This window comes from Schistosoma haematobium, chromosome 3 (assembly GCF_000699445.3).
Source record: "Schistosoma haematobium chromosome 3, whole genome shotgun sequence".
Taxonomy (NCBI): Eukaryota; Metazoa; Platyhelminthes; class Trematoda; order Strigeidida; family Schistosomatidae; genus Schistosoma; species Schistosoma haematobium.
The window spans coordinates 24,261,285-24,277,978 of record NC_067198.1 but is presented as its reverse complement, the minus strand read 5'-3'; the positions used below and the strand labels follow the sequence as shown (position 1 = coordinate 24,277,978).

General features: G+C 39.2%; 1 protein-coding gene across 1 annotated transcript; it reads left to right on the top strand.

Moving 5' to 3' along the window:
• The first annotated feature begins 5,882 nt into the window (after positions 1-5,882).
• On the top strand, positions 5,883-15,045 carry MS3_00000088 (uncharacterized protein). The gene is made up of 5 exons (XM_051207997.1): positions 5,883-6,331; positions 6,367-6,676; positions 8,469-9,153; positions 14,650-14,798; positions 14,851-15,045. The coding sequence occupies exons 3-4, from the start codon at positions 8,931-8,933 to the stop codon at positions 14,736-14,738; spliced, it is 312 nt and encodes a 103-aa protein (XP_051069343.1). The 5' UTR covers positions 5,883-6,331; positions 6,367-6,676; positions 8,469-8,930; the 3' UTR covers positions 14,739-14,798; positions 14,851-15,045.
• The last annotated feature ends 1,649 nt before the right edge of the window (positions 15,046-16,694 follow it).

Sequence of the window (16,694 nt, the reverse complement as noted above, 5' to 3'; positions counted from 1 at the left end):
AGCATGAGGGGTTTTAAATGAGCCTGAGGGGCATTTACTGTGCCTGATAACCTTAGATTTTTGGCAGCTTACATAGGGGCCTGCCCACTCCCTCACTTTTTTATCCATGCCAGGCCAGCAAAAACGTTCTGCTATAAGCTTGATGGTTGCACGGACACCTGGATGAGAAAGTTTGTGCGACGTATTGAAGACATTGCGTCGATAATGTTTAGGCACGATTGGGCGATCCCTACCTGCAGATGTGTCACAAAGTAAGGCTTCCTCACCTGTTCCCATCTGTTTGATGCGTAGTTTGAGGGTTGTAGACGATAACTCGTGCTGAAGATCAGTGTCTTCTTTTTGAAGCTCGGTGAGTTTAAGGTCTATTCTTTGGAAACTGTTCAAGGAAGTTATTCGAGAAAAGGCGTCTGTGACTAGATTGTTTGCTCCAGAAATGTGTTGGATATCTGAAGTAAACTGCGAAATGTAGTCTAGTTGTCGAGACTCACTAGGTGAGTACTTGTCTGAAGAAGAGCTTAAGGAGAAAGTAAGAGGTTTATGGTCAGTGAAAAGGGTGAATTCACGACCTTCGATACAATGTTGAAAATGCCGTACAGCACAATACATAGCTAGAAGTTCCCTACCGAATGTGCTGTATCTTGATTCGGTGTCTAGCAACCGTCTAGAGAAAATGCCAAAGGTTGCCAGGAGTTGTTAACCCATTGTTGTATGACTCCTCCGATCGCTGAGTCGGATGCGTCTACTGCGATACTAATGGGGCCTCAGTGTCCTGATAGGCAAGCATTGTTGCCTGAGCGATAAGTTCCTTAACTGTGGAGAATGTTTTACGCGCGGTCTCGTCCAAATTGATGGATTTCGCATTTCCACGAAGTTGGTCGGTAAGAGGTTTCATAAGTAACGCGCATTTCGGTATGAATCGTCTGTAGAAACTTACAAGGCCGTTATACATTCGTAATTGCTTGATTATGGTTGACTTGGGGTAATCCAGAATGGCCGTTACTTTCGTTCTTGAGGGTTGAATGCCTTGTGCATCTATAGTGTGTCCTACAAAGTCTAATGAGTCGGTTCTGATTTGGCATTTCTGAATGTTTACAGTACTGCCATGTTTTCGTAGTCGATCGAAAACAAGATCCAGATACTTGATATGTGATTCTGTTTCCGGACTTGCGATTAGACAGTCGTCAGCATACGCATGTACGTACTTGAGACCTCGGAAAACGTCGTCTATAAACCTTCGGAAGGATTGTGCAGCATTTCTTAGACCGAAGGGCATTCGCAAAAATTTGTAGAGTCTGAAGGGAGTTATGATAGCTCTTTTAAGAATATCGTCAGTAGCCATAAAGATTTGGTTATACGCCTTAACCAAGTCGATTTTCGAAAAGACAGTTGTACCTTTCAAGGTAGCTGTCAAATCGTGAATGTGAGGCAATGGGTAACGATCGGGAATGGTTTTCGCATTCACTCGCCGATAATAATAATAATAATAATAATAATAATAATTTATTCTCAAATAACAGTTTGTTACATGAGGCATGCCAGTTTACAGGCAAGATCAAATTTTTACAAATGATACAATATCCACTGTAGTAAATTACACAGCTGGGTTGATAATTTATAAGATATGAATGTAGATGGTTTTAATCAGTATCACAGTTGGCGCGCTTCACGAAAGTTGCGTTGCGAATGTGCAACTGATGGTCAAGGACAGGTCCATTGAAGGTGGGAGCTTCTAAATGTCGCAACCTTATGTCCCTTTGGAATATCTAAGGATTTTAAGATGATGCAGGATGAAGTCACCTGTTCCATATCACAAGGGGGCTGAAAGAGGGAGCAAGCAAACGAAAGGACGAGAGGCAGAATAGCCAATATTCATGAAGAAATGTTTAAGGTAAGATTACTCAGTCTAATTTTCTTTTATTAAGGTATTTGTTAAGAAAGAGCATTTTAATAGGTTAAAGAAAATAAGTTAACAAGGTGTGAGTGGACATACAACTGACAAATGGAGGCAATTCGGAAAGGAGCTGAGAGTATGGGATTATATGTGGTTATAAAATAAAATATGGTGCTAGAAACACTATTGTGATATACAGTTGGCTATATTTTTTATCGAAGCAATTGGAGCCCTTTCCTTTTTTTTGTATTATTACTTTTTTTCAGGTATTATAGGGTCTTGAGTAGGCTTCGTATATTAGCGAATTGTCTAGTTTGCTTGTAATAGGATTACTGGGTAGGAAGTGAAACCAATTCAACGTTCGTAACATGGTTTACAGAGGTATTTTGCGTGATAAATCAGCTTCAATACCATAAGTTCGTGACATCCCACTAAACCATAAGGAGCCGTAATTAAACAAAATGTTCTGCCCTACAGACATGGGTGGATTGAATTTATCTCCCCACCATCATGTTTGCTGGTCAGTAACGCCACCCTCCCTCCTTTTGTGATGTTAGGCTCTCTTACGTTTATGGTAAGTATGAATACTGCTTTAATCAAAGCCCATAGTTGGGATACACTGTCTCTACTAGGTCCATGTTACAAGCAAATCAGATAGTTGGAAAGTCTTTTTTGGGTTAGATGTTCATATAGTATATCACACTGCTATGAAAATAACTAATGGTTTAAAGAAGTAAGGACTAATAGCAAATCAAAAGATATGAGAGGGTATAAAACTGTAGAAAGAAAAAAGGAAAGAAAAAGATTTCAGGGTAAGACAAATAAAACATTGAGAAACTCACAAGACTTTGTGGCCAAATTTTGAGCTTTGTATGATCGGCCCTAGTAGATCAGCATCCATAAGATTGAGCTATCTGTCTACTTGCAGCAGAAAAAAAAGCATGACTTTTAGGAAGAATAATGTACATTTAACCTGTAGAGATTTGGGAACTGAAAGCTAGGGTTAGGAACATAAGGTTATGATTAATAAACAATGAATAATAGGAAAGGATAAGCCATATATTCTGTGGTTTGGTTATATTCGTATTAGTAACAGTCGAACTTGTTATAATCTTGTTCTTTCTAGATACTGGGCGGTCCGTAATAAAGTGCCCCATTGGTGGGCGGGAGTTCAAGGAAATGTTGAAGCTCTTTGGAGTCTAGAAATAGGGTTATTAGCTTTTTGAATCTGGTAAACGTATCACAGTTGCGGATAGGCATTGGCAGCCTGTTCCACAATAAGCTATACCGTACTGTAAAAAACTTACAACGCATTTGTTTTTGGTGTTTTACGGTAAGTAGTGTATATGCGTTGTTTCTAAGTCTATAGGCTGGGTCGTGGGTGATAGTCGGGCAGGAGGTTAGAAAGGAGAGCCCATATATCGCTTTGTAGAGAAATATTAAATTGTTCTTTAGCCGACGGTGCCATAAAGGTTCTAAACAGAGGTGCTTACATCTATCTGTGTAATCGAGATTCGAGTTCCATCCTAGTAGTTGACGTGTGAAACGTCTTTGAACATCTACTCTCATCTTGTCTGTGATATTCATATTAGAGAAGACAAAAGAGCAGTATTCAAGGGAGGGTCGTACACATATTTTGTAGAGAGTAAGTTTACCCTCTGTTGTGAAAAAGTTTTTCATTATAAAACCAATTAGCCGTCTAGATTTAGAAATAATAGAGGAGGCATGTTCTTTAAAGTTCAGGCTTCCTGTGTAATTAATTCCTAAATCGTGTACTGATTCGAGTGTTTGGACTCTACTTTCATTTAATTGAAGTCGCGGTTTATAGGGATGCTTTCCAAAGTGCATGATCCCGCACTTGTTGAGGTTAAATGGTAATTGCCATTTTTCACTCCATAGTCACCAGTTGGACGCCAATCGTTGCTGTCCTTTTAAAGGACCATGTGCAACGGAGATGCCCATGGGCTATTTGACAGTCGTATGATTCCCAAGTCTATCATGTGGTCGAATTCGTTTTTCGCCAACCTAAGCATTTCGGGGGCTAGTCGGCGTGCTTTAGAGAATACAGGTGGTCCTGTAGTCGTGATGTGTAACGATGCTGGTTACACACGGTAGTTTCGGTTGCGTTTGGTGTATCCCAGGATACTTATCGAATAGAGGATGATAAAATAGGTCTATCATATGTCTAATTGTGACTGGAGATAATCTGCAACCGGAAAAAGAAGTTACACAAACGGATAAATTAGTGTTTCCGCCTACTAGCCTCTGTTTGCGCGTATCGATGAGTAGATTATGGTGTTGTAGAAACGAGACAAGCACAGCTTGCACCTGTTGAGGAAGTTTCGATAAGAAAAGTTGTTTAAATAGGCCATCATCGGAAGTTCTTTGGCGGATAACCTCTCTCATTTGTTGCAACATGTCCGTCGCAGAACCGTGTTGCAGGTCGATGTTGTTGAGGAACTGGTTCAAACTTTGTCTATCGGTTAGGTCTCCGCGTTTAAGAATAGAACGTTTAAGCATTTCGTAAGGTTCAGAAACATCACTAGTAAACAAACAAGGTGTTATGTATCTGTTGGATTCCCGCGGTAGTGCCTTGACTACTGCGAGGAATTGTGCACGTGGGTCGATCAAGCCGTGCTCGTGGAAGTCGGCTTCTGCGTAGCAAAGCCAGGCTTCGATGCTGTCTGGACAGAGGGGCATCAGTTGGAACGAAGGTGCGGACAAAGACCTAAGATTAAGCACATTGGGTGTCTGCTCAGCCATGATGAAATATGAAGTACGAGAATGAACGAGGGGAAAAATATATATATATATATCCAGAAACACGAAAAAATATCACAATGTATAAAAAATTAAAATAAGGCAATGATTTGCAGAATCCTAAAAAGGAGCAGACTCATAGTTTACGATTTGGTGTACAAGTTCACGTCGGGTTCACCACTTAAGATGCCACAGGTATTCAGAGTTTGACAACGCTTTAACCAGTAAAACCTTCTAATATGAATCGTACCCACCAAGTAAAATCAGAAGACAGAAGCAAGGAGGTTCGAGGATATATTTGATAGGCTATCAATATGTCGAGAATCGTTTGATCTAATCTGGCTAGCGATTGCAGGGGATGTTGAGCACGGCGTTCCCACTCGTGATCTTGTGCGGATGCATGACCGCGCTCCTTCACCTAGGTGAGTCCATTGAAACTAATGTGATCAGCATCTAATGTTGGAAACTTACAGAGCAATTTATTTTAGGGATTTATTTACCGCTACAGTACCACAGTTGGCGCGCTTTGTGAAGGTTGCGTTGCAACGTTCAGCTGATGGTCGAGAATGGATGCGTGTGAAGTTGAGGACTTCTAGAAACCACAACCTTTTATCCCTCTGGAATATCTGAGGCTTTGATGATGGTGCAGGGCGAATTCACCCATTCCATATCTGTTTTCGGTGGCATGTCTCAAAGGGGTTGAAAAAAGGGTTCAAGGAAAAGAAAGGACAAGAAGCAGAACAGACAATGTTCATGAAGGAATAGTTAAGGTATGACTACTCAGTTTAGTTGTCTGTTGTTAAGGTAGCCAGTGTAGCAGCAGTCTCTGCATCAGTAGGCCTCAGTATACACAAGGGGAAAACCAAGGTCCTCAAATTCAAAGCGGAGAACAGCAATCCAATCACACTTGATGGCGAAACTCTGGAAGATGTAGAATCCTTCACATACCTAGGAAGCATCGTCGATGAACAAGGAGGATCCGATGCAGACGTAAAGGCGAGGATCGGCAAAGCAAGGGTCGCATTCCTACAACTGAAGAACATATGGAACTCGAAACAACTTTCAACCAATATCAAGGTGAGAATCTTCGATACGAACGTCAAGGCAGTCAGTTCTACTGTACGGAGCTGAAACTTGGAGAACTACAACAACCACAATCATCAAACATGTACAAGTATTTATAAATAGCTGTCTACGCAAGATACTCAACATCCATTGGCCGGATACCATCAGCAACAGCCTTCTGTGGGAGAGAACAAACCAGCTTCCAGCTGAAGAAGAAATCAGGAAAAGACGATGGAGATGGATAGGACATACATTACGCAAACCGTCAAACTGAATCACGAGGCAAGCCCTAACTTGGAATCCTGAAGGGAAGCGAAAAAGAGGAAGGCCAAAGAACACATTACGTCGGATAATAGAAGCAGGTATGAAAAAGATGAATTACAACTGGAAGGAGCTGGAAAGGATTGCCCAGGACAGGTTTGGATGGAGAATGCTGGTGAGTGGCCTATGCTCCATCACGAGGAGTAACAGGCGTAAGTAAGTACTCCGTTTAGTTGTCTGTTGTTAAGGTACTTATTAAGCGAGAGTTCCAATATGTTAAAGAAAATACGTGCAAACTAGGTATGAGTGGATAAAGAACTGTATAAATGAAGGTGGTTCAGAAAGAAGCTGAAAGTATGTGTAGTTATAAAATAAAGTGCTGAAAACAGTATTCTGATACACAAATGGCTGTCTACCTTTTTTGTCAAAGCTATTTGAGCCCTTTTTGTGGATTTTATACGGTCTTGAGCAGGCTTCGTTCAGCATTCTAAACATGTTTTAAAGAGGTATTTAGCATAATAAATCAGCATCAATACCATTGGTTCGTGACATTCCTCTAGACCATAAGGAGCCGCAATTAAACAAAATGTTCTGCCCTACAGACATGGGTGGATTGGAGTTATCTCCCCATCATCACGTTTTCTGGTCAGTAACGCTACCCTCTCTCCTTTTGTGATGTCAAGCCCTCTTACGTTTGTGGTAAGTATGAATATTGTTTTAATCAAAGCCCATAGTTGGAATACTATCTCTACTAGTTCCATGTTACAAGCAAATCAGATGGCTAAAGCACTTGTATTATGGGTTAGACATCCATTTAGTATATCACACTGCTATGGAGATAACTAATAGTATGAGCTATAAGAGACTGGTCAGATTATATGTTGTTAAGAGATGGTAAGGACTAATGGCAAATCAAAGGATATGAATGAGGGAGTATGTTGATCTGTCTGACCTTTTTCTAAGGCTGATGACTTTGCAGTTAACGTTCAGCATACTGCATGCTCTAAGGCAAATATCGCTTAACTTATATGAGTGTGTGGTCGGGGAGGTTATACGCAACTGCATGGAAGGAAGACACAGCTATTTTCATCACTTCCTCGGCCACAAACTCCAAAATACACTCAGCTAAAGGGAGTCGCGCAAGATTTCTATCGGTATAAAAGCCCTGTAGCGGTGAATAAATCCCTAAAATAAATTGCTCTGTAAGTTTCCAACATTAGATGCTGATCACATTAGTTTCAATGGACTCACCTAGGTGAAGGAGCGCGGTCATGCATCCGCACAAGATCACGAGTGGGAACGCCGTGCTCAACATCCCCTGCAATCGCTAGCCAGATTAGATCAAACGATTCTCGACATATTGATAGCCTATCAAATATATCCTCGAACCTCCTTGCTTCTGTCTTCTGATTTTACTTGGTGGGTACGATTCATATTAGAAGGTTTTACTGGTTAAAGCGTTGTCAAACTCTGAATACCTGTGGCATCTTCAGTGCTCATCTAGTACTTCTTGTTCTAATTGCGTTATTTCTGGGATTACTAATTTGTTCTGTAATTGAAGTACTTCTAATCATCATATTGGCTTCGAGATGGATTATGAAATGGGACACTTAGTTGTTCAATCAACTTTTGAATGCTTTGAGGATTTTTGGACAGTTCTGATATCTGGAGCATGACCAAGAAAGATGTTAGGGGTGTTAAAATCGTGGTACACTTCTTGTTATTCATTGGCAAAGAAGCATACATCTTATTAACAAACTTGGCATATCCAGAAAAATCGATCTCACTTCGTTATGCAACTCTTAATGTGCTATTATTGAATCATGTAAAGTGCACTAGTTTTGAATGCTGTGAAAGGGCGAAATTTCATAAGATGATTCGTCAAAATTGCCAAAACGTTGGGGAATTCATCCTTGAATTGTAGAAACAAGCTGCCAAATGTAATTTTGGTGATCAACTTCATGTGGACTGATAAATCGATTAAATTTGGGAAAGAGAGCTGTTAAGAATGCCGAACTTTTGCTTTCAAGATTCTAGAAGCGCATTTATTAGCTGTTAGGGTTGACGACCTCCGAGGATACAACAGGCAGCGTTATAAATATGGTTGATGAATTGATACGTAATCGGCTCGTTCCTTAAAATATAAAATCATGTCGGTACAGTTTTGGGATAGTGTAGCAGTGGAGCTTTCCTACATCGTAAGTCCACTGCTTCTTTGGGAATAGAAATTAAAGTCTTTCTAAATGCATCTACTAAGCCAAAATCCGTCACAGCCAACACGAAAATCCGACTTTCTATGGTCAACTGTGTCGTATTTCTGACCGACTGTCTGTTGGATGTAAACCCTCGATGGTCTAGAATGTACTTATGTGGTATTTGTATGAAATAACCATTCATCTGTACTTGATTATTGCTTGATTTCGAATTCTAATTACAATACATGCTCATCTAGTACTTCTCGGTTAAATTACTTTATTTCTGTATTTTCTAGTTTGTACAATGAAGCAAATACTTCTAATTATCACATTGGCATCGCAATAGACCATGCGATGGATGAATTAGATATTCATTCAACTTCTGAGCATTATCCGGAAAGGTTTGAAATTTGAAGGTTGTTAAGAGTGACCAAATTGTAGCACATTTCCTTGCATTCACCAGCAAAGAAGCCTACAGTTTCCCGAAAACTTTTGCATATCCAGAAAATCCTATCTCACTTCCTTATGAGCCACTTAAGGAACTAACAATAAATAATGTAAATTGCATCTGTGTTAAATGTCGTGAGCGAAAAATTCCACAATATGATTTGTTAGAACAACCAAACGGTCGGAGAACTCATCATTGAATTGCAATTACATGCCGCCAAATACAATTTTGGTGATCAGCTACATGAGCAGCTGAGGGATCGATTAATTGCGGGAATCAACATACCAATCTGTAAAAAGAGCTGTTAAGAATGCCGAACTGTTCCTTCCAAGGCGTTAGAACTGCACGTATTGACTACAAAGTAGTGAATGAACTTGATATCCAGTCGACGAAAATTTCTAATACTTTGCTTAGTTGTCATGATGAAATACAATCTCAGGGTCAATCAGACTTGCGTTCGTTTAACAGTGATTCCTATTCTCCAGTAAATATGAAAGGTGTTTCAACATGGAATAACAAAGCAAATCACAAAGGTGAGATCAAGTTTGGTAAATGTTTATCATGTGGAAAGTTTCATTCTCGTAATTCATGTGCATTTCTTAACGCTAAATGTTTTAAATGTGGTAAGATAGAACACATCTAGTCAGTATGCAAAACTACTGTTAATTTTGCTTCAAGTAGTATTAAATCTTATAATTTAGATCTCAATAATTCAGATGTCCCTAGTGATCATTTATCTTTGTCTACCATTTTGAAAGGTAATGGTCATATTCAAAAGCGATTATATACATCGCTTGGTTTATGTCATGACTTTATTGTGGACACAGGCAGTATAGAGTCCATTATTTCATTCATGAACTTGAAATCTTTAGATCGCAACGTTGTGGTAAGACCCTGTAGATCACCAACGTAGATGATCTATGTCGAAATGATTGGAGGCCTACTCGAGTTAGACGTGAATAGTGTGACGAACCAACTAACGTCGAAGTCACACCTCGTGGTCAGCACCTTACGTGGACTACCCCCATTGACGTAACAAGGTACTATAGATGCTTTGAAGACTGTACAACACAAAGGACGTTATTACAGAAATATATTAGTTAAAGTAGATACAAGCCAAAGTAAGACCACTGCCGCATGGGCCAGTCTATGACATACAATTAACTAATGCGCGTTTTTTGTACATGACCTTGGCAGGGAGCGACGATCTGTTCGACATTCAGTGATCCAACTGCCGGATGATTTGGCTAGGGCTCAGTGACATTTCACTGGCCCTACAATACTCCCCCACCAGATTCAGCGGCCGTTTGAATCGGTACCAAACATGTTGGGAGCAGTCGCGCGCCGGAGAGTGCCAGACGAATATTATAAATCCTCCAGGTATTGCTTATCTGTAAAACAAATGGAAAGGGGGCGGCAGAAACTGGTCGGGAAACAACGAGTCATAATATGTTAGTAGAACGTTGCTTAAACGTAAATTGATTAACCATAGAAATAATGAAAAGAACAAAACGTTTTATTGTTCTATCAAGTCGCGCTGAAATATATAGCCTTGACAAGTAATTCAGTTCCTCCGATGACAAACGTTAAGTCTGCCGCAAGAGTAATGATGCTATAGCGATAGTAGGATAAGTGTATTATCAATCGATGTCGATGTTTGTACTGTCATTAGTTTAAAGTTGTAAGTCGGACAGTGTCGTTGACAGCTATTAATTAGTGTCGAATTCTAGTTATATCTATATCTAACAGACTAACCGTAAGTACAGAAGTATAACCGTGAAGAGTGGTCGTGATTTCGTTGTGCAAAGCTATTGACCAACTTGTAGTCAGAGTTTGAAAAGTCGATGACTGCTGTTACAGTCAGTAAGGGTTGAAGGCTACAAATCGACAGCAAAGGTGGCACGATGAAGTCTCTAAAAGATGATAAACGGTGGATGCTGCGTGTTTGTTCGGTTAGTGAACAGAAAAATATCGAAAAGAACATAAGAAACCAAGAGTGTCACTCTGGACTCATGTCAATTATACCCGTGAAAAACGCTGTCAGTGTTGGGATAGAGGCGACAATATCATTTTCAGTTTGCAGGAGATTCGCTCGACTGCATAAACTGATGATTCGCGCGAATGATATTGTCGTCAGACCACCAATTGAACTGGACAGGTTGTAAATCGTCGAGTAGTTGAACAGCCGATTGATGTACCGGAATCATCTGTTAAATAACAGCCACGAGGAAACAATACTTCATAAAATGAAGTACGACATCGAAGTAGAACAACTACAATAGTTCAGATGTGTTACAATGTCAAGTCTAAATAACATCGTTCTTACGTATACTGACAGTTGCACTGAACGTTCGTTTAGGTATAGTTAGCGTAACAGTTGGATGTGTGAATAAAAACATATACGAAAACTATGGTTGGGTTCGTGGAGAATTTTCGAGGACGTTTAGATATTTTCCAAACCCGTATCGCATGTAAATAAACCGAAAATAGAATTAAAATGACTGTCGTGTAATAAGGAAGTCGAGCCATGATTTACCGTGTGAATTAATAGCAAATACAAGGGGTATAATAAACATTAATTAAAATGGTAACCACCAATGTAACTAAGGTTTAGAGGGTCCAGGTAACGTGGCCATTTCGTAAAAGGCTGATGCAAAGAGCTTATTACCTAGCGTTAAGTGACATATTAAATACGACAACATGTGTACTTGGGACATGGACTAAGCGTGCTCGTGTACATGCAATATGTTTTACCACAGTATGTCGACTAACGAGTCATAAATGTACATGATTTCGACTAAAACTTGACGGCAGTGACAGAATATATGACTGGTTTACGTGAAAGCAACTACGAAATGTTATCACGCATCATAAATATAGTACGAAATAATCTAATGAAATTATGAAACTCGCCTGGGTTACTCTTGCCTCTAAGTAATGAAGATATGAAGTAGGCAGTAGTTTGAATCTGGATTATGTACGAGGTACTGTTGATTAAATTTTTCGATTAACACAGCATTGTAGATTGAATCGGTATAAGTCCAGAATTAATTTAAGCCGAATACATAGCATTACCTGACGAACAGTCTAAACGAGATCTAAGATCGCAGGAAATTTATAGTTCAAACTCACCGTAAATTTATAGCATTCGTATCCTCTGTTTGGCCATGGAACTCAGCAATTGGAAATTAGGCAGACAGTGGTAAAAAAAAGCAAAACATTCTAGTGGATAGTGGTTAAGCAGAAAGATGAATTTATAGTCGATAGTTAATCTTGTCTTATTTATACCAGTGGATAAGTTACAAACAGATGTGCGTTCGTGTTGCCTTGTGGCTATACTCACGAGTGGTTTATATTTTAACAGACATATTACACAGGAGCATTTACATGCTGCTAATGCTTGTTAAAGAACCACGATAGCCGATTGTAATCGTAGTTGATTGGTTAGTTCTGTCGATTGAACTAAGTATCTAAGTTTAAATACTAATCAACATTGACATGAAGCAACGAAAGTTCACAGTGATAGATTAACATAGGCGATGATAAAAATGAAAAAGAATAAGTATAGAATGCAATAATAAAGATCATACTGATACGTTGCGTTATTCGAAGTCTTGCTCACCAGTGTAGATCACCAACGTAGATGATCTATGTCGAAATGATTGGAGGCCTACTCGAGTTAGACGTGAATAGTGTGACGAACCAACTAACGTCGAAGTCACACCTCGTGGTCAGCACCTTACGTGGACTACCCCCATTGACGTAACAAGGTACTATAGATGCTTTGAAGACTGTACAACACAAAGGACGTTATTACAGAAATATATTAGTTAAAGTAGATACAAGCGAAAGTAAGACCACTGCCGCATGGGCCAGTCCATGACATACAATTAACTAATGCGCGTTTTTTGTACATGACCTTGGCAGGGAGCGACGATCTGTTCGACATTCAGTGATCCAACTGCCGGATGATTTGGCTAGGGCTCAGTGACATTTCACTGGCCCTACAACCCACTGAAATGTAGTGACCTGCTTTTGTCAAGAGAACGCGGTTGATGTAATGGAAACAATTATTATTACAACCAATTGTACCAGAGGTTGTTATACTGTACTTGTTTGTTTGACTGTACTTTGAACATACATTCCTCCGTTGCTTGTGACCTTGTACGAATTTGGTTTCGCTCAGTAGTACCACTTGTACTCCTTCGCCACCATCTCAGTATTCTCTCGATATCACGAGATCGCCAACAAATACATTTCGACTACAGCCATCAACTACCTTCTGATATTTGGCTTACGGAAAATCTAATCGGTTAACTGGCACGTTTTCTTCATGTAGTGGTGATCACAGTCAACCGCGACTCCATGCCACACAACAAAAGTATCAATATTGGGCATTACTGGACACAGACTGCCCATACGAGGATGTTGTGACTGCTAATATATTGTCTGGCCCATCGCAGGTTATTCACAAACTCAGCGAGAAGCATTAGATGTGCTTTGGGCTGTTAAAAGACTTCACAAATACTTATTCGGAAAGAAATTCACTATTCTTGCTGATCATGAAGCTTTAAAGTTTGTTTATCATCTTGAAAAATCCTGAGCGCGTTCCTCAGCTGTTATGGTTCGACGATAAAGTATTTCTTTGAGTGCCTCTGACTATACGGTTCAGCACAGGAGTGCCAAACAAATTCAACACGTTGACTACATTTCTCAACAATCATTACAAAATAGACTTGTTAACACTTCACACTGTGAGAAGTTCAGATCTCATTAGAAAAACTTGTAAATACTTTGGATGTATACTGAATGCTATACAGAAAGTTTGGAATGCTATTCTGAAACGCAGATTTCCTATTTTTCAAAGCGGGATGAGCTATCCACTACTCTTTATGGTAATTTGTATTTAAATGACAGTATTGTTATTCCTTCTTCACTGCGTAAATCTGTCCCTGAAGATCTTCATACTGGTCATTAAGGTGTTGAAAAAATGAAGTCCTTGGGAAGGCTTACATGTTGGTGGCCAGAGATAGATGCGGGTATGTGTCGTACACCAAACAATTGTGAAAAATGTCATCGGTTGAAAAATCAGCCTTCGAAGTGGACTCCATGTCCAGTATCGTCTGAGGCCTGGCAGAGAATTCACGCAGAATACTGTGGTCCGTTTATTGACAAATACTATGCGCTTGTAGTCATTGATTCTTTTTCAAAGTTACCTGAAGTTTTTAACTAAACCTCATCGAACTCTTACTCCACAATTCAAGCATTAAGAAAGATGTTTGGTCGAGAAGAGGTTCCCATTGTATCAGTGACTGATAATGACTTTCATTTTGCTGCAGATGCAGTCACTACCTGTTTGAATGGTATAGGGTGCAAACATCTGTTTACTGCTCCCAGACATCCGTGTTCTAATGGTCAGGCAGAAAATTTTGTCAGGACATTAAAGACTACTATTGATTCTATAGCCGCCTCAACATTTAATGAGCTGGAGAGCGGAGTAGATACCATTCTACTGCAATATAGAAATGCCAGACACTCAGTGACGAAGGAGACTCCATCAAAGCTATTGAAAGGAAGAATTCCTCGGTCGAATATGAGATCTTTGAAGTCTGCAGAAGTTAAATATTTGCTAGGGTTGAAGCTATCACGAGTTCACTTAATTTTAACGAGAACAAAGACTCAATGACCAAAGACCAGTAAGGTAGCTATGTGATGCGTCCCAGCCCTGCTAACGAGAGGGAGAAGTCCAAGCTTGGAATGGGAAAGTATATTCTGCAAACAGCCAGAAACGAGCGATCACACAAACACAATTCAAAACGTATACATATCAGTCAGATGTATATAATCGATATTGCCATGGAAGTATTTTTAAACATTCAATCGATAAGTTAGTCAATCGACTTCCATAGAAATATTTAACGTTTATTCGATAAGAATAGTTTGGTTAATTAATAATTATACGGTAAAATATACGTTTAGTATTGGTCCACAAACGGATCCCAAAAATTAACATTCATTATTCTTACCAGGGCATAGCAATATTATCGTGGAAATGATCTTCCACCATCCACGGGGACTGTGCCGAAGAATGTCGGGAAATCTGTGGTGCGAAATCTAGATATCGATGACTTCAGTACAGACAACCGACATGCTGATCAAATGCAATTCCAGGAAACAGGTGAGTCTTCCAATTTCAGTTGTTAATTCTAGTGCTAATGTGTACATTCTAGATAATACACAGTCCTTACCCAATACATTGTCGGATAGACACGGGATGAACTTAAGAAGAAGACGTACAATCGACTACAAACACCGAGACTCCAATTTAAGCTGTGACGGATGTGGTGTTTGTATGGACTAATGATACCTTTTTACTTGTTGTGCGCTTGATTTCGAATTCCAAATATAGTACATTCTTTAGTGCTTATCCAGTACTTCTTGTTTTATTGCAGTATTTCTAGGATCCCCAGTTGGTTCTATAATTCAAATGCTTCTAATCATCATACTGATCCACCTACTATCTAATACATCTTGCGAGATATAGGCATGAAACTTTTATTTTCTGAACATCAGGTTGAAAAAATAATTGGAGCACTGAAGGTATAAAGCTTTGATTCGATGGCGCTGAATCAGTAAATAAGGCATATTCATTTAGTAGGTAAAATTCATATGGGTTGTTATCAAGGTCGAATGGGTCTGAATAATGGTGTTTTAGCTGATATAAAAAGCTGGAATATCACCCGCTATATCCACAAACTAATGAATAAACATGGAGTGCTTAGAAACGCTAATAACTTGATAATTATAGTAACCTGTCATATTATCTTGATTATCCAATTTTCCATCAAGTACGCACTCCTCCATCGTATACGAAGAGCCTGAATTAACATTTAATAAATTATCTTAGTGCAGAAGCTATGTAAACATCAAAATTACGAACATAAGAAGTGCCAAGCACAAAAGAGCAACCTGAATATCATTGAATAATATCCACGTAGAGCTTTAATGTCTTCATTCGTACTAGAAAGCCAGTGCATCTAAGAACTCTAAGTAGACTTACAATGCAATTCATCTACCATGCGAATTTCCCAGAGCAGGTTATTCCACATGAGTACATAGATTTGAACTAAAGATACTTTATTACAAAGGGATTATATATATATTTATTTAAAATAAGAATCATAGTATATGAGAAGCTGGTTTATGTAGTAGCTTGATGTAAGTAGTCACACAGAATCTAAGTCTTGTTTTCCAAATGGGCTAAATTCATAGGGTATGGCATCTGCAGATATAGTCAACTACAAGATAAATTTTCTCCATTTAACTGAAGAGACGCCGTTTTATCCATTCCACCCTTCATACATCAGATAGGAATATATTAGGAAATAATGAGTTACATTAAACGGTCAATCCTATTCATATGTGGTAAATAACGCTATGCATTTTTGTTGAATCAAGGTACAAAGGATGATATGTGGTAATTTGCACATTTAACATGCTGCCGTGGAAATGTGTTCATAAACGTTTAAGTTTTCAGAGTAATTCACTCTCACATACTGGTTTCGGCAACGGATTCCTATTGAATATGGGTTTCGTTTTAATAGATAAGTCTCAGATTCAAAGCCACCTGCACTTCTCCATAGTAAATTCAAAATTTCAAATTTTACACCAGTTATCTACTTTATTGAGTTTATGTTCATTTGTTTGTGTTATTCGTTTTATGTCACCAATATCGAATTTTATAGATGAGTTCAAAGTGATTTGAATATAGGTTCCGGCTTATCATCATGTGAACGTTAGTATTTTCTGTTGCTGCCAGCTGTGAACATCTAAGGAACTAAGTATGGTTTCAAAGAAAGACAGGTCAGCTTGTGTCTGTAGATTGATGCTTGTGGGCCGAATGCACTAAGCATTATTTCGAAAGACAAATCTGGCAAGACGGGTTCGTTGATAGCTTAAACCACTGACTAAGCATTCAAATGTAATTCTTGCGGTAGTTGGGTCTACTGTCTATGTGACGATATGGCACCCACATAATATGGAACTGAGGAAAGAGGAACGTAAAAATTCAACA